Raw genomic sequence first — 27,452 nt, 5'->3', positions numbered from 1 at the left:
TACTTCCAGTCTAGTTGGATATTTTGGGATGTGTTCAGAGGGTAGGTAGTTTCTTGATTATTAAAGGTCCGTTCACATTTCTACCTTTGCAGTAGTAGGTAGTGTGTTCAGGCTTTTATCTTAAAAGTAGTTCAGTAATTCATCGTTACAGTATTAAAATTGCAGGGCTTATTATAAAATGTCTCCTTTATGCCGATGACTTGGTTTAATTTGCTGATTCTCCCGAAAGTCTTCAGCTCATGATAAATAAGGTCGATAAGTATTGTAAATTGTGGAATCTGGTCATAAATACCTCCAAATCGAAGGTATTGATATTTAAAAAAGGTAGCGGACGACATAGCAGAAATGAAAAGTGGTTTTTAAATGGAGAAAGTATTGAGGTTGTAAATGAATTCAATTACTTAGGAATGATTTTGACACCCCAACTTAATCCCAAAAAACACTTTCAGAGTAAGCTAAAGAAATCTTTATCAGTTATTAACTCAACTTGGGTAAATTTATTTAGAAATAAAAATGTTGTTCATAGTGCAAAATTTCGAGTGTGGTGCTGCGTTGAGGTCTATGATGACTTATGGATCACAGGTATGGGGATATCAGCAACATGACGAAGTTGAGAAACTGCAACGTCTTTTCTTAAAAAAGACATTTAGACTACCACTTTCAACACCTAACTATATGCTTCAACTTGAAACAGGCCTTCCTCCCATTTATGTTTTCACCTTGAAAATGCACTTTGATTACATAAGTAGAATCTTTTCGTATGATGATAATCGGATACCAAAAATATTAGCAAAGCATAGCATACAAAAAAACATCAGCTGGTTTAAGAACTGGGAGGATATAGCTTTGTTGAGCGGTGTTTCGGTGTATTCTTGGGAGATACCCAGTACATTTATGAGTGAAAAATTCAATACTGTCCTTGAAAAACTTGAAATAAGAATAAGATCAAATCTTATTGAAGAAGCAAGGGGCTCCTCACGCAGATCACTCTACCCAAAGCTAGAATATAATCTTAATAAGTTAAACTATTTTACTGATAAAATGAGCTTAAATGAGATTTCATTCATTTTCAGAATAAGGGGTGAGCTATTTGACTTAAATTATAGGCCATATTTTAGCGACCGAACAACATACTGTTCGTTATGTAACTTGCAAGAACAAGAAAACTCGTACCACTTCCTTTCTATATGTCCAATGTTAAAAGAAATAAGATTTGTGTACTTTGAGGAATCAATATTAAGCGAGACAGACTCCATAAGTATTTTGAAAGGAAGAAATTGGAAACTTCTTGCTCAATATTGCATTGAAGCCCTAAATTATAGAAAAGATTTTATTTATTAGTAAGATTTGAGCCCAAAACTTTAAAATTTATAATAACACTGGTCAACAAAATTAAACTTTTTTTTTGTTACAGAAACCAAGGTATACTTTTCTATAGGATTTTGGTGTGCTGAGCTCAAATCCGAAGTCAAAAAAATTCTATCACATCACGTTTTTGAGATAATCCCGTTAAAAAATTGAAAATGCCGCTTTTTACCAGTTTTCGAGATTATTTCTTAGCTTTTGGTTATTTGTTTTAAATAAATTTGTAACGGTTTCTAATAGAACTAAATCTTGTCTTTCTAAATCCGTTTAAATCTTTTAAAAATCTCTTATCTTCTTTGAGAAATCTGAAATTGAAATCAACGTGTTTGGTATATCTCATGTTTATTTACTTTTAATAGCGAATCTCGAAAAGTTCTTTGCCAATCGCTTTCAAATTTTGACACAACGTTCCATTTAGAATCTTTCAAGTTTTTATATTTGCGAAGGTGGTGAATCGCAGTGAGATACATCAAAGCGTGACCGTGTCAGATACTTATACCAAATAATTACTAGTGAGAAAAATATAATTTTTTTTCTTGTTAAAAACAAGATAAGAACTTACTGGAATGTAAATGAAACGTTGTGTCAAAATTTGAAAGCGATTGGCAAAGAACATATCGAGATTTACTATTAAAAGCAAATAAATATGAGATATACCAAACACGTTGATTTCAATTTCAGATTTCTCAAAGAAGATAAGAGATTTTTAAAAGATTTAAACGGATTTAGAAAGACAAGATTTAGTTCTATTAGAAACCGTTACAAATTTATTTAAAACAAATAACCAAAAGCTAAGAAATAATCTCGAAAACTGGTAAAAAAGCGGCATTTTCGATTTTCTAACGGGATTATCTCAAAAACGTGATGTGGTAGAATTGTTCTGACTTCGGATTCAAGCTCAGCACCCAAAAAACCTATAGAAAAGTATATCTTGGTGTCTGTAACAAAAACCTTGTTGACCAGTGTAGTGTAATTATTCAAATTTAGGTACTATTTAAGTAATACTCATAGTTGTGATGCAAATTCGTACATTAAATTGAAAAAAAAAGAAAAAAGAATAGATAATTATGATTATTATTAAAGATAACTCTGAAATTAATTGTATGTATCTAAAAACAGAATAAAATTCCATATGTTTGTATTTATTTAGAAACAAAAAAGTTAAACATTATGAAAATTAAGTGTAAATAATGAGAAATATAACTCTAAACAGAAAAAAAAAAAAAGGTGGCATCTGGCAGACGGTTTCAAACCAAGGCCATAATTTATTTAGAATATATAAAATTGTTAAAACATTTACATTTTGAAAATAAAATTATTATTATTATTTATTTGCATTTATGAACGTGCTACAAGAATGATCGCAAATCATCTCTGCAGTGATGCGTTTGTGAATTTACACATCGTTCAAAATTGTTGTGTTGATTTCAGAAACATTTTTATTTGTACCAGCCATTATTGCACTTTCACTTGGAAATACACTTTTAATCAATTCATTTTTTTGAATTTATATTACAGTAAAAATTGTTTTGAAGTGTAATTCGGCCTTCAGAATCAAGTGTCATTATTCCATTGACAATGTCCAATAACTGCTTAGTTTACAATAAATTGGTCAATGTTCATTGCAATAAACAAGTTTTTTTTCGGTTTTAATTTATTTTCAAACAGGTTCTATTTTTTTAAGTGCACTCAGCGAAGCGGGTGGGGGTTAGCTAGTAGTTTATATAAATAAAAGTTTTCATATCCTTTGAAGTCGTCCAGGTGAGCTAGTAGTTGCCTCTTAATCGGGTGGCCGATGTTCGCCTGCCGAAAATGAAATTGTCTTTTTTTACATTTTTATTTCTGTAAGTCAATAATCGTCAATAAATAATAGCTAAATAGGTCTCGTTTTAGGGAGAAAATAAACTCAGTCAGGACTTTTGAAACAAGCTATAGCAATGAGCATAACTTGCTTTTTCTATGTCATGGTATGTACAAGTACCTACATATGTACATACTAACTTGCCAAATTTTAGTTTAAAGCCTGGTACGCTGCTCGCGCTAAATTTTAGCTCCCATACAAATTATCGAAAATTTTTAGCCGAGATAAAATGGATCCCATACAAGTTATCGATAACTTGTATGGGAATTTTATCTCAGCTAAAATTTAGCGCGAGCTGCGTACCAGGCTTAAGGCATGATCGTGAATCGCATGAAAAAATTGTTGAATGTGAATTTTTCCAATTTTTATTAGTGATTCACTGTCCGGCAATTCTAAAAAAGCTCAGATGCAGTTTTATCTTATAAATATTTTTCCGTCAAATTGCAAAAAAAACGGTTTCAATATTTTTTAATTAAGTTTATTTTTCTTACAAAAAGGAAACTATCATACATTTTCTACACTTTTTTGTTTCGAATAAAAATAAAGTGGAGATCCGTAACGTATACCATTTAATTTTATTTCCTTTAAACATAAAATTCAGTCGACTCAAATAAACCGCCGGTGGGCAATAGCAAACGAAAAATAGAGGAAAGTACAAAGTATTTTGATAAAAGAAAAACAAAAAATTATTTTTTTTTCTAATATGTATTGCCCCTTCGTAAAAATCGAAAGGGCTATTCTTTTATTTCGCGATTTTCTTTTCTTTGTCTATTGAAACAACTCTAAATTCTTCATTTTAAGTCAGTCGAAAATTTTGACTTGATTTATAATTTTTTTTTTTATCATTAAACAAAAACATTTAAAAAATGAAGAAAACTCTTAGAAGTAAATCAATAAATTAATTTAAATTAAATTACAAAAAAACATATGATCTTAGTTTGTGTTTTGAAATGCCTTAACTTAGTGGAGAATTTTCTTTTGTGTGAGCGCTTTAATTGGAGAGCTTGGGGTTCATGGTTTCTTAGACGCCCTCTCCATTATTTTCTCCCCTTCAATCTTATCTCTCCTTTATCTCAATGATCGGAACACTCGTCTCTTACAGCTCATCCTTTAAGTCGTCACCTTCTTCTGTTGGTGGCACTCCTCCTTGTCCTTGGTACAGTTTGGCAATGATGGGTTGCACTATGCTTTCCAGTTCTTTCTTCTGTTTCTTGTATTCTTCTGGATCGGCATCGGCGTTTTGTTCCATCCATTTGATTTTTTCGTCGATTGCTTCTTCCATTTTGGTCTTTTCATCATCGCTCAATTTGGCACCGAGTTTTTCCTTGTCGCCGATTTGATTCTTTAAGCTGTAGGCGTATGATTCGAGTTCGTTCTTGGCTTCAACACGTTCTTTGAGTTTCTTGTCTTCGTCGGCGAATTTCTCTGCATCCTTGATCATGCGATCAATGTCATCTGGTGTCAGTCGGTTTTGATCATTGGTGATCACAATTTTTTCCTTGTTTCCTGTACCCTTGTCCTCAGCACTTACTTGCAGAATACCGTTGGCATCAATTTCGAAAGAAACTTCAATTTGTGGAATACCTCGTGGTGCTGGTGGAATGCCTGTGAGATCGAATTTACCAAGTAAATGGTTGTCCTTTGTCATTGGCCGTTCACCTTCGTACACTTGAATGGTAACAGTGTGTTGGTTGTCAGAGGCAGTTGAGAAAATCTGTGATTTCTTTGTTGGAATGACAGTGTTACGTGGGATCAGTTTGGTCATAACTCCTCCAACTGTTTCAATTCCCATAGTCAAAGGATTTACATCAAGTAATACAATGGCATCAGTATCTTGTTCACCGGATAATACACCAGCTTGAACAGCAGCACCATAAGCAACAGCTTCATCGGGATTGATTCCTCGTGATGGTTCCTTTCCTCCAAAGAAGTCCTTCACTAATTGTTGTACCTTGGGAATACGGGTGGATCCACCGACCAAAACGATTTCATGGACATCCTTCTTGTTCATGTCAGCATCTTCTAAGACTTTTTGGACTGGCTTCAATGTTGATCGGAACAGATCCATGTTCAATTCTTCGAACTTGGCACGGGTCAAGGTCTCAGAGAAATCCTCACCTTCAAAGAACGATTCAATTTCAATTCTGACTTGATGACTGGATGATAAAGCACGCTTTGCCTTCTCGACTTCACGACGCAATTTTTGTACGGCACGGTTGTCTTTGCGGATATCCTTTCCACGTTTCTTCTTGTACAGCTTAATAAAGTGATCCATTACACGCTGATCAAAATCTTCACCACCCAAATGGGTATCACCGTTGGTAGCAACGACTTCAAATACACCATTATCAATAGTCAAAAGGGATACATCAAAGGTACCACCGCCCAAATCGAATACCAACACATTCTTTTCACCTTCCTTCTTGTCCAAACCGTATGCAATAGCAGCGGCAGTTGGTTCGTTAATGATACGCATAACATTCAAACCAGCAATAACGCCAGCATCTTTGGTGGCTTGACGTTGTGCATCATTGAAATAGGCTGGTACAGTGACCACAGCGTGTGTTACCTTTTTGCCGAGATAAGCTTCAGCAGTTTCCTTCATTTTACCCAAAACCATAGCTGAGATTTCTTCGGGGGCAAATACCTTGTTACCCTGCGAGGTGGCTACACTAATATGTGGCTTTGAGTTCTTTTCAACAACCTTGAATGGGAAGAATTTGATGTCATGTTGAACGTTAGAATCCGACCATTCACGTCCGATCAAACGCTTAGCATCGAACACTGTATTCTCGGGATTTGTGGTCAATTGATTCTTGGCAGCATCACCAATGAGACGTTCTCCGTCGGCAGTGAATGCAACATACGATGGTGTAATACGATTACCCTGATCGTTGGCAATAATTTCAACTCGACCGTTCTTATAGACTCCAACACTGAAAGTAAAACAAAAAAAAAAAACACATTTATTTTCATTTATTTCTTATTTAAAACTTATAGCTGATAATTATGTGGAATGTATTCTGATAACACGGTTTTATCAAAACATAAGGCTTTATATAAAACAAAAACTAAGTTGTTTAAAAAAATTGAGTCAAGATTCCAAAATATTCTCAGTCGCAATGAAAACATATCTAATAAATCTAGTAATACCACTTTTTGGTATAATCCATGAAGAGATATTTGCTGTTTATTCAAAATTCTGCAATGTTGCTGTCTACCGTTTGAAATACATAGTCAAGTAGGTACTAAAGAGGATAAGAGTATGATACCCAATTGATGTTTTAAACGATACCAGTGAAAAAAGATTCACTAACGCCAAGGCGGCAGTAAATGGGTATTTTGGAAAAAAAGATGTAGACATTTGTTGAAGGGTATTAATAAACGTTAATTAAAAGTTCGTTTAAGAATATCGAAAATACTTAAAACTTCTTCCCATCTTATTCTAACAACCAGATGAATTGCTGCATTTTAGAAGTTAATTATGGCCAGTAACATTTTTAAAAAATTCAATAATCAGCGTTTCATTCAACTGCAACAACAAAGTGTGTTCAAAAACTGAACTTTAACCTGACCTCAAAAAGAATCTTAAAGCAAAAACTGATTAGATCAAAGTTTAAGATCTTATAAGGTGTTCTTCATTTGTTTCAAAAATGTCATCTTCATCTTTTTAGTAACTTTAATTAAAATTAATGACATAGCAACTTCAAATGTATATGTAATTTTACTTAAGTTTATCATAAATTAATCCGTGATTTTCTACTGCTTATGTGAATACAAAATAATAATTTAACTTACCATGAGTATGTGGTTCCTAAATCGATACCGATCACTGTTCCGAGTTCCTTATCCTTTTCTTTCTTCTCTTCTCCAAGAGAAAGGCCAACAAAGGCCACTACAGCCAATACTATGCATAACCTCATTTTGAGTGTTTATATCTGCAAAAGAAAAAAGAAAATAATATAATTAGTCGAATAAAAAAAAAACAAAAAAAAAAACTTGAAAATAAGAAACTTGTTTATAACTACTATTCTACTTCATATACTTTATAACAACACAGAAATATTTATACGACCTATAAAAAATAATTAACTCTGTAACCATTTTGACCTACTTAACACGCTTCTTGCGTTGCGTACCTATACTACCTTCTTCTTTGTGAAAGCCAAATCTTTACGTGATTCAAATAAAATTTAAACATAGAACATTTTTTTCACATTGCAAAGCCAAACGCATAGAACATTGACCGGCATTTCAAAGTCTACACAAGTTCAATTTGTGGAGATCTGGTTTTAACTTGAAGAAAGGGCTATAGAAAGAAAATATTTTTAAGATCATCATTTTAGAAACCTGTTTCCATGTACAATTTGTACATAATACCGGCCAATGACACGTTGTGAATCATGAATGGAATTTTTATGCTTTCATTCAAGCTTGTCTTGTTTTCTTTTAGGCAAATGAATAAATGAAAACCGCCGGAAATGATAATCGATACAAAATACATAGAAATAATCAATAATGTCATTGTTTTACAGGGCGTATACGTGTTTAATTGAGTTGTGATGTGTCCAAGTACATCTACGTCATCAAATGCCAACTACCAACATTAATTTACAAATAGAATTCGAACAGGTAGTTAGGGCTAAACTTTTACAAAGTTTTTAAATTGCATAGGAGCATAAATGATTCTTATAAAACAAAGTCTTTTGTAAATTAGAATCATTTAAATTCAATGGAAAAGTAATGTAATAATTGTATCGGTATTGGGAATTGAAAGTTAATCAATTTTGTTCAGACACAATGACGTGTACCTATCCCTACATAGTTTCATCTTTCTTGGTGCAAACTTTGGTAATGAGTTTTGCAAGATTTTTTTTTAAGCAAAAAAATGATATCGAATTGGATCTAGGCAAACGCCCACCACCAATCGTTTTTATCATTCATAAAATAGTTTGTTTCAGTTTGTTGTAATCATAACTTATTTTAATGTTTAATTTTGAGACACGTCACACGTTGTAACACATTTTTTGTTTGAATATGTATATTATATTAAAGAAATGAAACCAAGTAGTTTTGACCACTGTACTTTTTCATCAATTTTGTCTTTTGTGAAATATGAATGTAAAACCAAAAAAGAAAGCTCTACAATAAAATGATGACGTCGCATCTCTCCAAACTCATACACTCTTTCATTTAAAGAAAAAAATCGTTGCTATGGAGAGAATGACGGGATAATTCTTCTAGAACATTTATATATTCAGCAGATTAATTTTATAACAAATTTAGTAAAACAATCATTGCAATAATTTTAATTTCTATGAAAAATAATCAAAAAAAACTATTAAGATGTAGAAATAAGGACACATTCAATTTTTTCTTATTTTTTCCAATATGGGTAGATACACGTAGGTATATTTTTTCAATTTTTGTTAAAATAAAAACACTTGAAAATTTTCACAATAATACACTTTTGTCTCGAAAATACTTACATTATATTTTTAATTTAATGTTTGATGTATATTCACAAATTTTTAATAATAAAAAAGAAAATAAATTATCCGTTTCTTCCAATTGGAAAATCACAAATTTAGTTTCACGACTGATTCAAATAAATGTATGTTCTTCTCTTTGTGGCGTATAAAATTGAACTGAATGCTCTCTTCGAGCCGGCCGCCTATTTTTACCCCTTAAAATCTAGCGTGGTGGTTTTTGATTGGTGCATTAGCTGTCATTTTTGCTCAATTGTGATTGGCCCACGTTAGAATGAAGTGGCTCTCTTTTCGAGGTGTTTCTCGAAAATTCTTTTATGTGAGAGTAGCGTCATCTGTGAAGCTATAGATAAGATAGAGTTAGACCCTAGTTATACTTGGACTTTGTATATAAAATCTATAGTACTATCATGAAGTGCAATTTTTTAGTTTGTTCGTTACCTGAGTGGTCGCGAGGGCGCTTTGATCGAATTAATAATGGGAGTAAGGAGATGAGATATACATTTCTGTTTGAAATTTGAAATATTTTTTAGTTCGTTCGCTAGCTTACTTTTTTGGTGGCTCTGTTTTTTTTTCATGATAGTACTAGGTGTGTTTTTTTGTTTATCTATATAGATTTTGTGCAAAAAAACGACATCGAGATTTTTGAAATCAAAACAATTTACGTGTTAAAAACAACAAAAACTTTATCTGTATAGATTTTTGAAAAATCCAGATAATTATCCAGATTTTACTTTCTCTCGATAAAAACAGTAGTGCCAAGGTACTTTATTTGTTGTGTTCATACAAAAATATCTGAAAATATTAACAAAAAAAAAAAGCGGAGAAAACGAGGTTTGAAAAAAACTCCCATAGAAAAAAATAATCAAAAAATTTGTTTGACATGGTTGTATTGAAATGTTAATATCTCGAGATATACGCAATGCACTTTTCAGATAAAAGTCTTAAATGGATCCTGATAAGATTGTTGAACAGATATGTATACATAACTACCAAAGTTTTTTCGAAAAATTAGAAATAAAAATAAAAAAGTTTTCACATTTGATTTTTAAAAAATTGAAAAAAAAGAGTCTCAGAATTTTGACCCACGACTCTCCGGTCGGATAATTTTTTGTTTGATCTTCTATCTCTTTTGCACTCATTAGTTTTGAAAAGAGGCGCGCCTCTTGAGGCTTCATGTAATAGCTGACTTAATGGTCATGGTCTTAAAATGTAGCTAAGAATATACAGATCATTTTTGGTTTTTTGTGAAAAAAACAATTTTTTTGAATCCAACATGGATGCCATGGCCTTATGAAAATTTTTGTTTGCATCCAACATGGATGTAATGGACTTCCCACTTCGGAGTTAAAATAAAAAAAAAACAAAAGCAACATTTTTGACAGACAGCTGTCAAAGTATATGTACAGTGGTGCCAAATGTTTGCATGGATTTCAAAAATCCCGATGTCGTTTTTTTGCACCAAATCTATAAAAAAAAAACACACCTACTATAGATTTTATATACAAAGTACTTGGATTAAGATGCTTAAGGTGTAGGTTGCACATATCAGAAAGGGAGAAATTGTTCAAATAAAATGTGTGTTTTTTTTGTTACTCTATATAGATTGTGCACAAAGTGCCAGGCTACACGGTGATTTTTCAATCGCCTAACCAATCAGGTTGTAGGCAAGAGGGGTTTACTTTTATCTCCATAAAAACAGTAGTGCCAAGGCACAGTACACATAAGGTGTGTTTTTTTGTTTATTTATATAGATTTTGTGCAAAAAAAACGACATCGGAACTTTTTAAAATCCATGCATTGAAGGCCATTACATCCATGTTGGATGCAAACAAAAATTTTCATATGGCCATGGCATCCATGTTGGATTCAAAAAAATTGTTTTTTCACGAAAAACCCAAAATTATCTGTATATTCTTAGCTACATTTTAAGACCATGACCATTAACATTAGTTGCGTCGTTCTTGTGTTATAAGCGTTTGAAGGTAGCCATATTGAATTTTTTTTCGATTTTTTAAAAATCAAATGTGAAAACTTTTTTATTTTTATTTCTAATTTTTCGAAAAAAAACTTTGGTAATTTTATATACATATCTGTTCAACAATCTTATCAGGATCCATTTAAGACTTTTATCTGAAAAGTGCATTGCTTATATCTCGAGATATTAACATTTCAATGCAACCATGTCAAACAAATTTTTGATTATTTTTTTCTATGAGAGTTTTTTTCAAACCTCGTTTTCTCCGCTTTTTTTTTTTTTTTTTGTTAATATTTTCAGATATTTCTGTATAAACACAACAATTAAACTACCTTGGCACTACTGTTTTTATCGAGAGAAAGTAAAATCTGGATAATTATCTGGATTTTTCAAAAATCTATACAGATAAAGTTTTTGTTGTTTTTAACACGTAAATTGTTTTGATTTCAAAAATCTCGATGTCGTTTTTTTGCACAAAATCTATATAGATAAACAAAAAAACACACCTATTATCTGGAATTTTCAAAAATCTATACAGATAAACTTTTTGTTGTTTTTAACACGTAAATTGTTTTGATTTCAAAAATCTCGATGTCGTTTTTTTGCACAAAATCTATATAGATAAACAAAAAAACACACCTATAATAAGGTAATATCTTCCGAACGTTGTCAAAATTTGCTTGTCAAAAAATAACAAATTTTCTTCGTTTTCTTCTCGGAAAATGGTCAATTATTGTTAAAAAAATTAGTCGTGTGTGTGGTTTTTCGGTTTTTGTGCGTTTTTCGTCGGCAATTTAAAATAATTAAGAATTACAGTAGCTGACATTGGTCATGTTTTGACAATTTGGCGACCAATGTCAGTTTGGAAGATATTACCTTATTATGTGTACTGTGGTGCCAAGGTACTATGTTTGTTGAGTTATCGATAATAGACCTGTTCCATTGGAGGTAGTAGTCTACTATTAGTAGATGTTTTGATTAATCTAGTACTATCATCTACATCTAAACTTTACAGAAGTCTTACAGTGTTCTTCTTCGCACACTTATAGGATTGAATCACAGTACAAATAATAAGGTAATATCTTCCGAACGTTGTCAAAATTTGTTTGTCAAAAATGGGCACCAATCTGTCAGGTTGGCTTTTAATTTTTATATTTCAATCGCAGTAAACAAGAAATTTGTTTTAATTGATAAAATGTCATTTGAAAAAATTATAAATTAAAAAATAACAAATTTTCTTCGTGTTTCTTAGCGGAAAATGTTAAAGAATCTTTAAAAAATTAGTGGTGTGCTTGGTTTTTCGGGTTTTGTGCGTTTTTCGCCGGTAATTTAAAACAATTATGAATTACGGTAACTGACATTGGTCACCAAATTGTCATGTTTTGACAATTTAGCTACCAATAATGACAGTTCGGAATATATTACCTTTTTATGTGTACTGTGGGATCGAATACCACTTTCGGCTATTGATGAGACATGACAGGAGTCTTACATTATACTTCTCATAGGTCTAATAGGAGTGAAAAAAGGGGGAAATTAGTCATGACGAGAAGCTTCTCACCATCGTTATAAAAGCGAAGTTGTTAGTTAGGGTTTTTTTTGTGCAAAATCTTTATAGATAAACAAAAAAAAAACACACCTAATATGTAAATTACTAACCCGGCTCCAGTATTTACTGCAAAGCACTTTTTAGTACACGGAGAAAAATTAATCTAGTATTTTTTACTCCATCTGACTAATTCTGTACGTCATTATACTGTAAATACAAAATTCTGTACGTCAAAATACTGTATCAACAAATTACTGACATGCAAAATTCTGTTTTGTAAAATTCTGTACGGCAAAATACTGTATAATTCTGTACATCAAAATTCTGTAAATCAAAATTCTGTAAAAATGCTGTAAAAAAATATCGTTTTGATAATGTAAAAAAGTGCGAGCGCACTTAAGTGCATCTTGTGTGTCTTAAGAGTAAAGAGATAATTTTTTGTTGTTTTTACTATGAGGTGTGAGGTAATCTTACAGGGCTATTCTGGAGTTGTGATGCTCACAAGTCACAATTTTTTGTGAGGTTATTTTTGTGAGGTTTCTTATGAGGTTGTCACAATTTGGTATTCTGCGAAAAACCTCATAAGAAACCTCACAGCAAATTCACCAAAGAAGAGGTGAGTTTTTATTTTGACAGCCAGCTGATTTGTCAGAACAATTCAGATAAAAAAAACAACAAATTTTGAATATAAATAAAAATCTACTATTTTTTCATATATTTTCGATATATACATTCTTCCAAGGAAATATAATCAATTCCCGAAAGGCACGACATGTATTCAATATGCTCTATTCGCTGGATACAACACGCAAGCAGCTTGACTTCACAGTACACAGTACAGTGTACTGTGGCTTGACTTGGCAACCGAATGTCTGCAAAGATACATGGAAGGCAATACCAATCATTACAACGTAGACAAAATGCTAGAGTTGTAGACCTTCAACAGAGTTTTGGCCCTCGAGAGTGTCGCTCACAATATCATTGCCAACGAAGACGCCAAAAAAACATAAACTATTACCGCAAGTTTACGGTCATGTGCAAGTCATTTTTGCTGTTGATGGATTCCTATGTAGAAACTCCACAAAAATCTTTGAAGGTGCTTAGGGTGTCTTCTTGGAATTGGTTATATTGATTTTGATTTTTTTCTACAATAAGATGCAACAAAACAAAATCTAATTCAATTTTTGTTAAATCAAAAATAAAAACAAAACTTAAAATTGTTCCCAAAATATTCATGGAAACAAAAAATATCAAAACTCTAGTAATTTGTGAGTAGTGACCTGCTCTGAAGGAGATCACAATTTTAACAATTTTTATGAGGCTCACAAGTTGTGAGGGTATCCCAGAATTCGAAAAACCTCACAAAATCAAACTCACCACACCTTATGAGGTTCTTGTGACTGTGAAGTTTTCGTTAGAATACAAAAAAGTCACAAAATCGAGTTCAACTCAAGTTATGAGGTTATCAGTGAGGTTGCCCAGAATAGGGCTGTTAGAGGATATAATATATGGAGTGCTTGTTCCTATACCTAATACATTGTAACGCCATATACAAGGAGGGTCGCTGCCTTCGTTTTTCAGTGCGAGTCCGGTTCCGCAGCTGTAAATAAACACGCTTGTTGATGACAGTCATCAAATGAAAATAATATGGAGGCATGCACTCATCGAAAAACTTAAAGAAACTAGAGCCCTCTTTAAAAGCTTCACGGAACTAACAGCACAAGCACTCCATATATTATATCCTCTAAGGAGGTAAGACACATTGACCTACTATATATGGACTGCTAGTCGTTTGACTTTTCCATACAAAAATTGAAAAAAAAAATGATTCTAGTTCTTTCTAGCTCCACTAGCGGTATAAACTTAAACGGCGAAAAAAGGAAAGTTTTAATGAATGATATTTGCTGTCAAAAGGTATTGCTTTCTCTGTTTTTCTATATTTGTTCCTTTCGCACTTCGTCAAAAATGTTGCACTTATTCTCTGCTTTTTTTTAGGGCGCTAGTATCGCGAAGAAACAAGTGGAACCAACTTAATATGCTTCTAGCAGTCCATATATATTAAGTCAATGGTAATAGCCTGTTTTCACTAGAGCAAATGAGATGATTTCGATCAAAATTGCCAAATGAGGTTCGAAATGAGATAATTTCCCATACAAATTTCAAATTTGAAATGAGATAATTATCATCTCATTTTAACGAAATTAGCTAGGAAATTAAGTCAAATCGCCTGAACGCACATAAAACTTCATTGTGAATAGGCCACAATTGTGGCATTTTACGAAACGTCAATCTAAAAAAAAAAATCATAGCGGTAAAATTAAATTTAAATTTGTGTATTTCGCGTCGGTAAACAATAAATAAATAAAAAAATATTATAAAGCATAATACTTTGATTTCCATCATTAGTTTCTACCTCTATTTCATTCTATGAAGCAATTAAATGTTAGAGGTAAGTTTTTGAATAATAGAAATTTGATGATTGAATAGAATTGACTTTGTTTTTTTTTTTTAATAGATCTTTGTTAAAAAAGCTGGACGTGACCGAGCAATTAACTAGGAGTCGAGACTATCCAATATCATCCCAAGGATGTAAAACGTGTATATTTGTTTTTCGCGAAATTAAAACAGAAATATTTCATTACGAAAAACTGAAAAAAATGTTTGCCGACAACAGTCCTCAGCTGCAAGTACTGCGCCACGACAAACCACTGAAAGTGATGAAGATTCATTCCCATTTGTCATATGTACCGAGTATATTATTTCAAAAGCATTGAAGCACTTGGCGTGCAAAACAATGTACAAATCAACGAAGCTCCAAGCAGTTCAAGGGTTTTCTATGCGTGTTAGATCAACATATGAAACCAGGAGAAACCATTGCTCTGTTTGGATACTGACTACACCAAGAATCGTGTAAAAATAAAATAAAATCTTTTCTTTTAATTAATTTTTTATTAGTTTCAATTTTATTTTGTCAAAAATTATACTACATTTCGTTGGGCCTCGATTATTTTAAAAAGATTATTTTGAGGACATGTCTTGCTGCTGCGTTCTTCCCTTGGTCATCGCCGTCGTCGAACGTCGCCTCATAAAAGTGATATACCTAGATCTGCTGTATGCTTTTCTTGTGTTTCTTTCGCTTCTTTGTGATTGTTTGTAGATTATCCTTGAGTTGGGTCAGTGAATGTTCGAATACAGCATTACCCACTTCTGTTTGTACTGTCGTCTGGTTGGTGAGCATGGCATAATAGATTATATGTAGCTTCGTCTTCATTACCTGATGCGAGTTTTAACTTCAGGAATAGCGATGATGTGTGTCCCACTGACTACGATTAGTTTCTTCGGTGGTGGTTTTTGGGCTGGAGTCTATTTTTTAGTTTTCTTTTTTTATATTACTTCCAAGGAGTCGTATTTGTTTTTATTCTGAAAAACAATTTGTTTGTATTGCAATTATTTTTAATAGATAATTATTTAACTTACCATTTTTTGCTGGCATTTTGATTTCCGTTTTATTTTAATATTTTTTTTTCCATATGAATGACAGGCCTGTCAACAAAACTCATACTTCAGTGTTGACACTTGTCAGTCCAAATGAGATAATTTGTAGTGAAAACACTTTTTTGGAAATTTGCTAAATTACCTCATTTGGGCTGTAGTGAAAACAGGCTATAAGACATTTTTTTGCTTTGAGGTGATGATGATGTATGTGGTGCGTTCTTTTATTCGACAATGTTAACTATTGTTAACAATAGTTAACTTTCATCGTTCCTAAATGAGAAAAAAGTTACAAAGTGTAACATCGTGACGTCACAACATCGTTCCTAAATCCAGTGTTGAAGTGTCAAATAGTTACATTTTGTTACTTTTTTCAACTCAGCTCCTGGACTTGAGTTTCAATGTTAATCTGTCAAACACAACTAAATGGGGAAGAGAGGGGATGATGTGAGAAGAGAATTTCTTGTTTGTTTCCGTATTTGAAATTATTGAATGCATATTTTTGTTTCAATTTGCTTAGAATTCAATTAAAAAGAATTATTTCAGTACGAAATAAATTTTTTCTTGTTTATTCATTCATAAAATTAATCTCAAAAATTTTTCTTTTGACAGATCAACAAAATGTAACATTTAGTCGTTCCTAAATCAAAGTTGACATTTTGTAACAAAATCTAACAAAAACAAATACAACGATTTTTTTGACATAACAACAATAGTTAACATTGTTCAATAAAAGAACGGACCAATGAGGTACCCATCACTATTATAGGAGTGGATCAACTTTGGTTCAAGGATGGATTTAGCATTGACTTAATATATATGGACTGCTAGAAGCATATTAAGGTTGGTTCCACTTGTTTCTTTGCGATACTAGCGCCCTAAAAAAAAGCGGAGAATAAGTGCAACATTTTTGACGAAGTGCGAAAGGAACAAATATAGAAAAACAGAGAAAGCACTACCTTTAACGACAGATGTCATTCACTAAAAGTTTGCTCTTTTCGCCGTCAAAGATTATACCGCTAGTAGAGCTAGAAAGATGTGGAATCATTTTTTTTTCAATTTTTGTATGGAAAAGTCAAACGACTAGCAGTCCATACATAGTAGGTCAATAGGGAAGTTCGAACATTTGTCCTTGTCTTCTCTTTCTATTTACAGTTACCATTTTGACGTTTTAAACTCGGCGAAAGTCAAAACAAACCAGCAAAAACAAACCAACAAAACAAAAAAGCAAAAAATACAGCATAGAAATATATTTTAAATTCCGTAATTTTTTCGATTTTTAGACACTAAATTAAGTTATAGTAGAACGTTACTACCAAAAAAACACTTGAAATCGATTTGTATGAGTTTTTTTTTTACAAACAACAGTTCTTTAAAAATGCGCGCGTCCTTGAAAAATTTGGTTTGTTTTGATCTTCACCCAGTTTAGGAGATATTTTTTTCTATTTTCTTTTGTTCTTTTGGTACTGACAGATGAGCGAAATTCCGAATGGGATTTAGCTATTTCAACCTATATGGACCTAGAATGAGTGCTAAAAACCAATTTTACCACCGAATTAAAATTTGATGAACTACGGGTTAAATATTTGTACAACTGGCCCTTCGCATGTCGCATCCCTACCTTAGAGGATATAATATATGGAGTGCTTGTTCCTATACCTAATACATTGTAACGCCATATGCATGGATAGGGGTCGCTGGCTTTCGTTTTTCAGTGCGAGACCGATTCCGTAGCTGTAAATAAACACGCCTGTTGATGACAGCCATCTAATGAAAATAAAATGGAGGCATGCACTCATCGAAAAACTTAAAGAAACTAGAGTCCTCTGTAAAAGCTTCACGGAACTAACAGCACAAGCACTCCATATATTATATCCTCTAAGATCCCTACTAACAATTTTGCTTCTATAATGCTTTACAGAAGCAACAATTGCATCTGTAAAGCTTTATAGAACCAAAATTGTTTGTCGGATATCCCTATGAATGGCACTTTAGGTGGGCCCTATTTTGTTTTGAGAGTTTGATAATTGCATGCAATAAAAAAAATGCACATGGAGCTCAATTTAATCTCTCTATTAACATGTAGCGCTTAACGGAAAGTAGATTAAGTAATTTTTGACATTTGAAACAGATGTTTAATTTTTGAAGATATAAATTTGTTTATGTTTCTTTTTATCGTGTTTGCGTTTTTTTTTTGTAAACTTTTTAACAAAGTAATAAGTAATAAAGTTGCTGATATGAGTGGAGCCAGGTCATTACCACAATCAAAGGAAGCTCTTCTCAAATCCTACAACACAAGGCTTAAGGAAGATGTAAAAAGTATGCTGGAAAACTTTGAAGGTACGTTTGCAACGAAAGCGCTCCAAATTCCAGAAAATTTTCCGATCGAAAAAAAAAAAAAAATGAGTAGCTATTATTTGAAATAGTTAAGAATCCATTATGTACTCATTTCTTTACCTAATTTTTATTCAATTTCGTTTATCGATGTTTCTTTGCCAAAATTTTTTGCAATTTGTCAAGTCCATCGCAAAATACCCTTTTCAAGCTTCGCACTTACTCCCTGGACTCATTGAATTTGGTAGGTCTTGTTTGTTGGCAAACACAATTTTTTGCAACGATTCACAGGTCATAAGATGTTTCAATAACAATTCAGCCTCTTCCATCCGCGTGTGGTCTGAAGAATCAACAACAAAGATCATAGCATCACAATATTTGTCAATATAATTCTCCCATTTTCGATTCACTACTCCAGGAACATCCCAAATCATGTATTCAATATTTTTGAAATTTACTTTTGCTATATAAAAGCCATAGTAACCGGGCGATGTAATGTTATCCAAAGATGTTAGCTTATGTATAATTCTTGTCTTTCCAGAAGAATCTAATCCAAACATAATAATGCGTTTTTTCTGCTTGGATAAGGAGTTTTTTTTTGTAATTTATTCATTGCGATAGCAATTTAACTTTCGAGATGATCAAAAATTACAACTACCTTCCTTTATAATTTGTAAAAGGATTTATAAATGTAAAGTGGAAGAGAGATAAACGTTCCATTGAATAGTTCACTTTGCGACTAATTGACACATTTTGAGAAATTACGAAATAAGATTTCTTCAGAGTTACTTTCAATAGGCCACGTCATGCTTTTTATATAGACAACCACGTCAGTATTATACGTGTTCAAATTTGAATTAAAGATAGAATGATGCATTTTGTAAATTACATACATAGTTTCATTCGAATTGTCATGAAAGTATTGATCGCCACAGTAGATTTTTTTAAAAGCTACCTCTGGCATGGTTAGTTTGAAAATTATCATTCTCTTAAATTATGGTCATAATTAATCTACTGAGCATTGCAATATAAAGTAGGACCAGTATCTTTTTTCCAACGCAACTATGTCCTTTTGTCAATTAATTTGAAAATTGATAAAGATGGATAAGGATGCCATTTTGGTAAACTGGCGTAATTTGCACTGAAGCTTCTTTGAATTAGATTTTCTTATTCAATTTCAAAAAAAGACATCCAGCGTTGCATTAATTTATTTGAATTATAAACTTTAATAAATTCATTTTTAACCCTCTACTGCATGAATTATGAACGAAATGAAATAAAAAATTTTTTAACAAATTTTTAGCTTTATTAGGGGTTGAAAAAAGGTATTACATAACATTTTTTAATTTTTTACATATATATATAAATTTTTAGAAACATAAACCATATATGGGTTAGTATGCAGCAAGTCGATTTCCAGCAAAAAATTAATAACCCATATATGGTGTAGTATGCATTCAAGGTATGTTTTGTAAAGTATGTTTTTATTACATTGGACTTTCCTTATTCAAGGAATTTATTCAAACTTTTTCTTTTATCATTGCTGCAGAAGAACACCTTCCATTTTCTACACGTCACAATACGTTTTCAGTCTGCAAATTTGACATATTGGTGTTTTTGTTTGCCATTCAGGGATATGGTCGATGTTTTCAGTAAGCACTGAATTCAACGGCTTTTGCCCTTGGTTGTTGTGAGTGAATTGGAGTTTCGGGATAAGATGGGGCTGGACTTCCGTGACTTGTATATAACTCCCTCAGCTTCGTTTTGTTCCATCTCTGCTTTGATCACCTGCCAAAGCTGAAGGGCATCCTCTTTTTCGTGACATTGTAGGTGTTACAGATTTGCAAAAGTGCTCCGAGATGGCTTGTTTGATGTTAAAAAAGGCCAGGATCTGAAGCTAGATCGTCATCACTTCAAAAGCCATCACGAGTATTAGCATAAACACACTTATTTTTTCCATAAAAAGTCTTCGAATTCATTTTACAAAAAAAATAAAATTCTCACAAAAATCAGTAATGTAAGTCGCCAACGCATGATAACCCATAAATGGTGTTTTGGAAAAAACGCAAAAAAAGACAAAAATTATTAAAAAAACAAAAAACAAACTTCGTAAACATATAAAAGTATAATAAATTCATACGAAACTTATTTTTAATTGGATGTAACTTACTTATTTATTATAAAAAAACACTTGAAAAGTTCACACTTTTATTCGTTGGTTTGCACTTTAGACATGCTCTTTAAACAATGAGTTTATTTCAGAATCACGACTCTCTTACTGATAATAAAAACCGGTTAGTTATAAAAAAATAGACATAGTTTTATTAAAGTTTTTTCTTTTTGACATTTGGTGCAATATAACGGGAATAAATAGATATGAAATCGATAAACCATATATGGGTTAGTATGCGGTAGAGGGTTAATTCAAATAAATACTTATCTCAATTACGTTTGAATTTTATTAAAATAAAATTAAAATAAATCAGCCAAATTATCTTATTGAATTAAATTACACAAAGAGATGTTCTTAAAATATACATTTTTATTTGTCAAAAAATATTAAACCATTTATTTTTGTAAAACATTGAATGCAAATATTCCAATCCTTCTAAAACTCCATCTCCAGTAACACCAGAAGTCCCTTGTATATGGAAAATTCCACTTCTTTCTTTTAATTTCATCTTCTCAGCTATTTGTGACGGATCTAATGCATTGGATAGGTCTTGTTTATTTGCAAATACCAAAAATATAGCATTCTTGAGTATTTCATTTAATAACATATGAGTTAATATTTCATTTATTTCCCCTATACTCTCAGGGTCTATAGAATCTACAACAAGTATAACTGCATCACATTTCTGTACAAAGTAATTACCACTGTAACGAGCAGTAAGTCGTCTTGCAATGTCACAGAAGTGAAATTTAAAATGTTTTAAATTCACCCAACCCTCACAGAAATCGGGCATTGGCATTGGATATATTTGGCAATCGAGTTGCATTTTATTAAAAACTGCAGTTTTCCCAACATCAGCCAATCCGTAAAGTAAAATTATTTTTTCTGGTTTCGAGAAAAAATATTCTTTCATTGATGAAAACTTTTGACCCATTTTAGTTTACACAACAATCTTTTCTGTTTTAATTTTAATAATTTGCTTTGTAGTATCTTTTTATTAATGATCGATTTTTTCTGATTAAACGTTCACTTCATTTTACTTACATTTTACAAAAATATGAGATAGATATGTGTATCTGACTTGTGAAATCTGATTGTTTGTCAAAACAAATCAGCTGTTCTTTATTTTTCTTATCTAAACCTGAAAGCATGCATCCCCACTAAAGCAGGTATACATCATAATGATGATACGTGTTCTATCTGACCTCTGAGGTGTGATTCATATGAATTTATTATAATATCTATAAGCGCTCGGAATTTTAGTTTTAAATAATTCTCTTGTGTTTTTTTCTTTCTGATATGTACATAGGTATATGATAATGTTAAGGTTATCAAGGATTGTGTATATTTTAGCCAACTATGGTAGATGTAAAAAAGAGATTTAAAAAAAAAAAATAAATAGTATACCCCTATTTATAAACGTAAAAATTAATAAAACTTAGCCAAATAATTTAAAACGCTGTTAAAATGTATATATTTTTTTTATTTTTCAAAAGATATTAAACCATTTATTTTTGCAAAACATTGAATGCAAATATTCCAATCCTTCTAAAACTCCTTCTCCAGTAACACCAGAAGTCCCTTGTATATGAAAAATGCCACTTCTTTTTTTTAATTTCATCTTCTCAGCTATTTCTGACGGATCTAATGCATTGGATAGGTCTTGTTTATTTGCAAACACCAAAAATATAGCATTCTTGAGTATTTCATCTGATAACATATGAGTTATTATTTCATCTATTTCTTCTATACTCTCAGGATCTGTAGAATCCACAACAAATATAACTGCATCACATTCATCTAGAAAGTAATGACTGTAACGAGCAGTAAGTCGTCTTGCAAGGTCATAAAAGTGAAATTTAAAATGTTTTAAATTTAAAAAACCCTGACAGAAATCGGGATTTGGCATTGAATATTCTTGGCTGTCGAGCTTCATTTTGTTAAAGACTGCAGTTTTCCCAACTCCAGTCAATCCATAAAGTAGAATAGTTTTTTCTGGTTTCGAAAAAAAATATTCTTTCATTGATGAAAACTTTTGTCCCATATTTGTTCACACAACACAATTCTCTGCCTGAATTTAAACAATTTAATGACTGATGTCTTTTTTTCTCATTTAACGTAAACGTTTGAATGCACTTTATTTCAATAACTAATATGATGTAGTTATGTGTATCTGACTTAACTCTAATTGTTTGTCAAAACAAATCAGCTGTTCTGGAGGCATGTATCCCCACACTAACAGGTATATGTAATGTTAGGTATAAAGTCTAAAGTCTATGGTGTGAGTCATATGAATGAATTGTTAAAACATTTCGTAAATTTCTGCAAACGCTAGGAATTTTATTTATTTAAGACCCTAATATTTCTAGAACGTGCTATAAATTAAGGATATTGTTTTCACTTACCGATTTATTCCACTTAAATTTATTTTATTGTTTCAAATTAAAACCAACCAAAACTTCATTTGCAATTAATTTATTAATTTATTATTTCAAAAGAAATATTTTAGTATACTACCCACAAAAAACAAATACATTTTGAATACTTAAGTACTTAAGGATTTTTCTTTGACAACATATTATGTAAATGTTCTAATCCCTCATAAAGTCCAATTCCAGAATATGCAGAGGTTCCCTGCACATGATAGTTATGTTTTCTTTCGTCTATTTTCACCATCTCTGCTACTTTCTCTGGGCACAGTGCATAAGGAAGATCTTGCTTATTAGCTAGCAAGAGAATGGGGGCATTTTTAAGCTCACCGGACCACAACAAATCTGTCAATGCCATTTCTGCATTTTGAATTCCATCATAGTCTGTGGAATCAACAACAAAAACAACTGCATCTGAATTTTGTAAATAATGTGTAAACTTCCGACGTAAAGAATCGCTGCCAACAAAATCCCAAATAGTTAACCGAAAATTTTTAACGTCTAATGTCTCTACATTAAAACCAATTGTTGGAATTGTATGGACAAGTTGATTAAGTTTGAATTTATATAAAATTGTTGTTTTTCCAGCGCCAGCCAATCCAAACATTATAATACGCTTTTGTTGTTTTGGAAATAAATACTGAAATATCGATGAAAAGGAAAAGCCCATATTGCTTTATTTTGTTAATTACACTCGAATTGCTTTTGTTTTCACACTTAATTGCTTATGGTAACTGTGTTTATCTAAAATGTAAAATGTGATTCATCCTATTTGATTTATAAAGTCGTATAAATGTTCACTTGAGATACTGTCAATTTATCTTTCATTAAATAATTGAAAGTTCACAAACGTACACGTGTTTTGCAAGTTGTTGGAAGTTAAATTTTCTTTTTACAGTTTGAGAATAAAAATTATTTATCTTATGAAGTGTCCTAACTTAGAAATATCTGGCTAAGTGTAATTTGATAAACTTGGCCCTTTATTAAATTTTCGCTTACAAAAATACTGTAGGTCAACTTGAAATCTTCATGATTACTTTAATTAGAAAAAAAACATACATTTTCTGACAATTCTTTATTTGTAATTTTATTTATTATTATTTTTGTGTTTTTAATTTTTCTTCGATAACATCTTATGCAAATAGTCAAGTCCTTCATAGAGTCCACTTCCAGTTTGGGCACATGTTCCCTGTACATACCACTCATGTTTTCGATTGTGCATTTGCATTTTGTTAGCCAACTCCGACGGAGTAAGTGCGTTTGGTAAATCTTGTTTGTTTGCCAGTACCAACACTTTCACATCTCTAAGCTCATCGCTCTCCAATACTGCTGACAACTCTGATTCTGCTCTATCAATTCGTTGTCTATCTGATGAATCTACAACGTAAATGACTGCAGCAGAGTTTTGAAAGTAATGCCGCCACATCTGCCGAATTGTTGTCTGACCACCGACATCCCAAACAGTAAATCGAAAGTTTTTATACTCAACTGTCTCTACATTGAATCCAATAGTGGGAATTGTTGTCACAACTTCGCCAATTTTAAGTTTATAGAGAATTGTAGTTTTCCCAGCTGCATCCAGTCCAATCATCAGAATTCTCATATCTTCTTTGGGAAAGAAGCGTGAGAGTAAATACGATATTGAGAGACCCATTTCAAATAGTTTTAATCTTAATTTATTACACAAACAATAAACTGGCAACGATGAGTCACTACTAGTAATAATTTGTTTTTATTCTTTAATACTTTTTTTTTGGGACGGTTTACTTCGATCTGTGCAAAAACTTTGTTTGTTTGTTTGTTTTCTTTACCAAGAGTTAATTTAATCTGCGGTATAGGAATTGCTTTGTTGCTGTTTATATGCAAACTCTTTAAATGACGTGTTCTTCCCGAGTGTCATCCAAAATTGTATGATGAAACCAATGAAATTTCATTTCATTATACGTGGAGAAAAAACGGTTGGAATAAAAATCATTTTAAATTTTACAGTTTGAAAAGCCATGTATAAGATTTAAATTTTGAATTTTTGTTTTATAGAAATCGTTAAACTTGCTAGAGGAGAAGGAGACTCACAGATATCGAAAACAACACAGTGCGAACAAGATACATATGAAATGCAAGTGAGAGCTGCTAATATAGGTTTATATTAATATTGATTTTTTTTATGGCTAAAATTTAGTAATAATGTAACATTTTATTATTTACAGTGCGTGCTGGAGAATCTTTAATGAAATTAGTGTCCGATATTAAGCAATATTTGATTTTGAATGATTTTCATTCGGTGAATGAAGCAATTACGTCAAATTCACAATTATTTCGGGCAACACAAATTGAATGCGACAAGAAATTGATGAAACTGAGGGATGAAATGGCAATGGATTTGTATGATTTAGAAGAGGAATACTATACTAGCATCAACAAATAATTATAAAATAAAATTATATTTACATTTATGTATATGAAAAGTGTATTTTAATTATTTCATAACTTAAATACATAGGTATAATATTCATACTGAAGCTTCAAATAAATTCATTTAATAGCGCAACATCTAGATGTGCTTGTTGTTAACCGGTAAAAATCGAGGGAACTTACAATCGAGAATCTTATACATATTATGTAACATACATAAGATGCGAACGAAAAAAAAAAAAACAGACTGAATTGTATTTTGAGTTTGAAAAGTGTTTTGATATTAAAGTAAACCTAAGAACTAGTTAGGTGATTTACATAAAGTGCGACGAAAAGCTTTAGTATCGGTTGGGTTAAATTAAGAAAATAATTTTTTGGGAGAGGGAGTTTATATCCCTTTGTTTTTACGTAAAAAAAACAAGTTTAAATAAAAAGCAAAATTTTAATAAAAAAGCCCACATAATTTCAATATTATAATCTTATACAGGGTGTCCCAAAGTCACCGCCCCAAACGAAAACCATGGATTCCTAAGGTAATTTTAAGTCGAAAAGCTTAAGAGGTAATTTTCTCGTTTTCGTCCCGTTTTCGAGTTACCACGGTTTTTATGATTTTTGTTCTCTTTTCCCTTATCTGGCTTTATCTTTGCCAAACTACGTTTGATTTGAAAATTTTTTTTTACAACCAATTAAGAATTTATTACAGTTTTAGTTTGTCTCAAAACTTTTTTTTCTGCGGACAACCGTTTCTCCACAATTTTGCATCAAACACAATTTTCTTCATTTTTTAAGTTGTTTTTTACACTTTCATATCATTTAAGTCAAAAAAACACGTTAATGAGTATTAATTTTGTGTGCTTTTTATTAAAGCCCAGTTTATTTTAAAGATAAAGCCAGATAAGGGAAAAGAGAACAAAAATCATAAAAACCGTGGTAACTCGAAAACGGGACGAAAACGAGAAAATTACCTCTTAAGTTTTTCGACTTAAAATTACCTCAGGAATCCATGGTTTTCGTTTGGGGCGGTGATTGTGGGACACCCTGTATATAAAAGAGAGTTCGTTAAGTGTGTGTGGCCGATAAACTCGAGTTTGGCTGGTCCGATGTTGGTAATTTTTTTTTTTTATTTGAAAGGTTTTAATATGTAGATGGTTTGTATCAAAAAAAATAATACCTTTTCTTCCATCTTTACCTAGCTGTCAATTTGTACGAGTGAAGAAACACTCTCGATTTTTAAAAATTTTAACTTAGCTTAATTTATTAAGACAGACTTGAAAATAATTATTATTATCGTTTAAATCCTGACTTTGGCATTATTATTAAGATTACATTACTCAGGATTAGAAAAGCGTCGTGTGACATTTAATCCACATTTGCAATACTCACATGAAATGTATAATCAAATTCTGATCCTCGGTCTTATTTTTACGAATAAAACACGGGCACAATTTGGAATGTTTGCTCCAAATCGTGCAGAGCAAGATTTTCTTGAAGTGGAAGGACGATTGCATTGAATTAAAAATGTTTGCGTAAACTAATGTGCCGAAGTTAAACGGTCAACAAAAGTATGTGCACGAAACAATTAAACAAGTTGTGATCATTCAGAGGTTGAGTTTGTGTTTTTCATATGCACCTGGTTCCTGATGGTACGCAAAAACATTTTTGCTTTATTCATTGCATCATCTAAAAAAATAAAGAAGTACTGGTTCTGGCTTCTTCGGGAATTAAATGGTACCCGTAAAGTTCACTCTGCTGTTAAGATGCCTTTGAAACCTAAATATTATAGATATTTCAAAAGAATTGGCAATGATCAAAGTTTTGTAACATGTCAGGTTATTTTGTGGATGAGAGCACAGTGGCGCACTTAAATCAGTTGAAGCTTTAGATTTCACCTTGATGGATTTGCGAGAAAGTAAAAAAATTTTAGTGGAAGTGGGGGCAAGACCGCCTATGGGGGCAAGATAGGGTTGCCAGACGTCCCGATTTCGGCGGGACAGTCCCGACATTTGGACCTGTCCCGATTTACAAAATGTCCCGATATTGTACCGACATTCTGTTTTTTAATCCGTCATTGTTTGAAATCGTCCGGCAAGAAAAAAATGTGACTGCGTAATGAATCACTATTGATGTGCAGCAATTTCAATTGATTTCGAACAATAATCATATTCATCAAACATCTTTTTTTTAAACCGTTAAAACAGAAATACAATGTTGAAATGTCAATAAAAAGTACATTTTTGAAACCTTTTTGTGGAAATATGTTGCCACTTTTATTATTACACGTGTATAAATGAATAGTAAAATGAAAATGAAGTGGATAAAATGGATTTTGAAATTAACCACAGATTTTGTAGTCTGGAATAAAATGTAATT

General features: G+C 31.8%; 4 protein-coding genes across 4 annotated transcripts; 1 reads left to right on the top strand and 3 right to left on the bottom strand.

The window, feature by feature from the left end:
• Positions 1-3,682: 3,682 nt before the first annotated feature.
• Positions 3,683-8,884, bottom strand: LOC129920180 (endoplasmic reticulum chaperone BiP). The gene is made up of 3 exons (XM_056001413.1): positions 8,716-8,884; positions 7,025-7,164; positions 3,683-6,162 (listed from the first exon to the last, which is right to left on the bottom strand). The coding sequence occupies exons 2-3, from the start codon at positions 7,147-7,149 to the stop codon at positions 4,323-4,325; spliced, it is 1,965 nt and encodes a 654-aa protein (XP_055857388.1). The 5' UTR covers positions 7,150-7,164; positions 8,716-8,884; the 3' UTR covers positions 3,683-4,322.
• Positions 8,885-17,880: 8,996 nt separating this feature from the next.
• On the top strand, positions 17,881-25,184 carry LOC129920197 (mediator of RNA polymerase II transcription subunit 22). The gene is made up of 3 exons (XM_056001446.1): positions 17,881-18,074; positions 24,708-24,809; positions 24,878-25,184. Exons 1-3 carry the CDS (start codon positions 17,897-17,899, stop codon positions 25,093-25,095), a joined length of 498 nt encoding a protein of 165 aa, XP_055857421.1. The 5' UTR covers positions 17,881-17,896; the 3' UTR covers positions 25,096-25,184.
• Positions 22,701-23,474, bottom strand: LOC129920195 (ADP-ribosylation factor 4-like). Its single transcript, XM_056001443.1, has one exon. The coding sequence runs from the start codon at positions 23,338-23,340 to the stop codon at positions 22,795-22,797; it is 546 nt and encodes a 181-aa protein (XP_055857418.1). The 5' UTR covers positions 23,341-23,474; the 3' UTR covers positions 22,701-22,794.
• LOC129920196 (ADP-ribosylation factor 2-like) lies at positions 23,727-24,608 on the bottom strand. Its single transcript, XM_056001444.1, has one exon. The coding sequence runs from the start codon at positions 24,322-24,324 to the stop codon at positions 23,782-23,784; it is 543 nt and encodes a 180-aa protein (XP_055857419.1). The 5' UTR covers positions 24,325-24,608; the 3' UTR covers positions 23,727-23,781.
• Positions 25,185-27,452: the final 2,268 nt, after the last annotated feature.

Source organism: Episyrphus balteatus, chromosome 4, assembly GCF_945859705.1.
Source record: "Episyrphus balteatus chromosome 4, idEpiBalt1.1, whole genome shotgun sequence".
Lineage (NCBI taxonomy): Eukaryota > Metazoa > Arthropoda > Insecta > Diptera > Syrphidae > Episyrphus > Episyrphus balteatus.
This window is presented reverse-complemented; position numbering and strand designations above follow the sequence as displayed.

Coding starts and splice junctions, on each gene's coding strand:
- LOC129920196 (XM_056001444.1), bottom strand. CDS start 24,324: ATGGGTCTCTCAATATCGTATTTACTCTCACGCTTCTTTCCCAAAGAA.
- LOC129920180 (XM_056001413.1), bottom strand. CDS start 7,149: ATGAGGTTATGCATAGTATTGGCTGTAGTGGCCTTTGTTGGCCTTTCT. Junction 6,163..7,024: donor TTAGGAACCACATACTCATG/GTAAGTTAAATT, acceptor TTTTACTTTCAG/TGTTGGAGTCTATAAGAACG.
- LOC129920195 (XM_056001443.1), bottom strand. CDS start 23,340: ATGGGCTTTTCCTTTTCATCGATATTTCAGTATTTATTTCCAAAACAA.
- LOC129920197 (XM_056001446.1), top strand. CDS start 17,897: ATGTTTCTTTTTATCGTGTTTGCGTTTTTTTTTTGTAAACTTTTTAAC. Junction 18,075..24,707: donor TATGCTGGAAAACTTTGAAG/GTACGTTTGCAA, acceptor TTTGTTTTATAG/AAATCGTTAAACTTGCTAGA. Junction 24,810..24,877: donor AGTGAGAGCTGCTAATATAG/GTTTATATTAAT, acceptor TATTATTTACAG/TGCGTGCTGGAGAATCTTTA.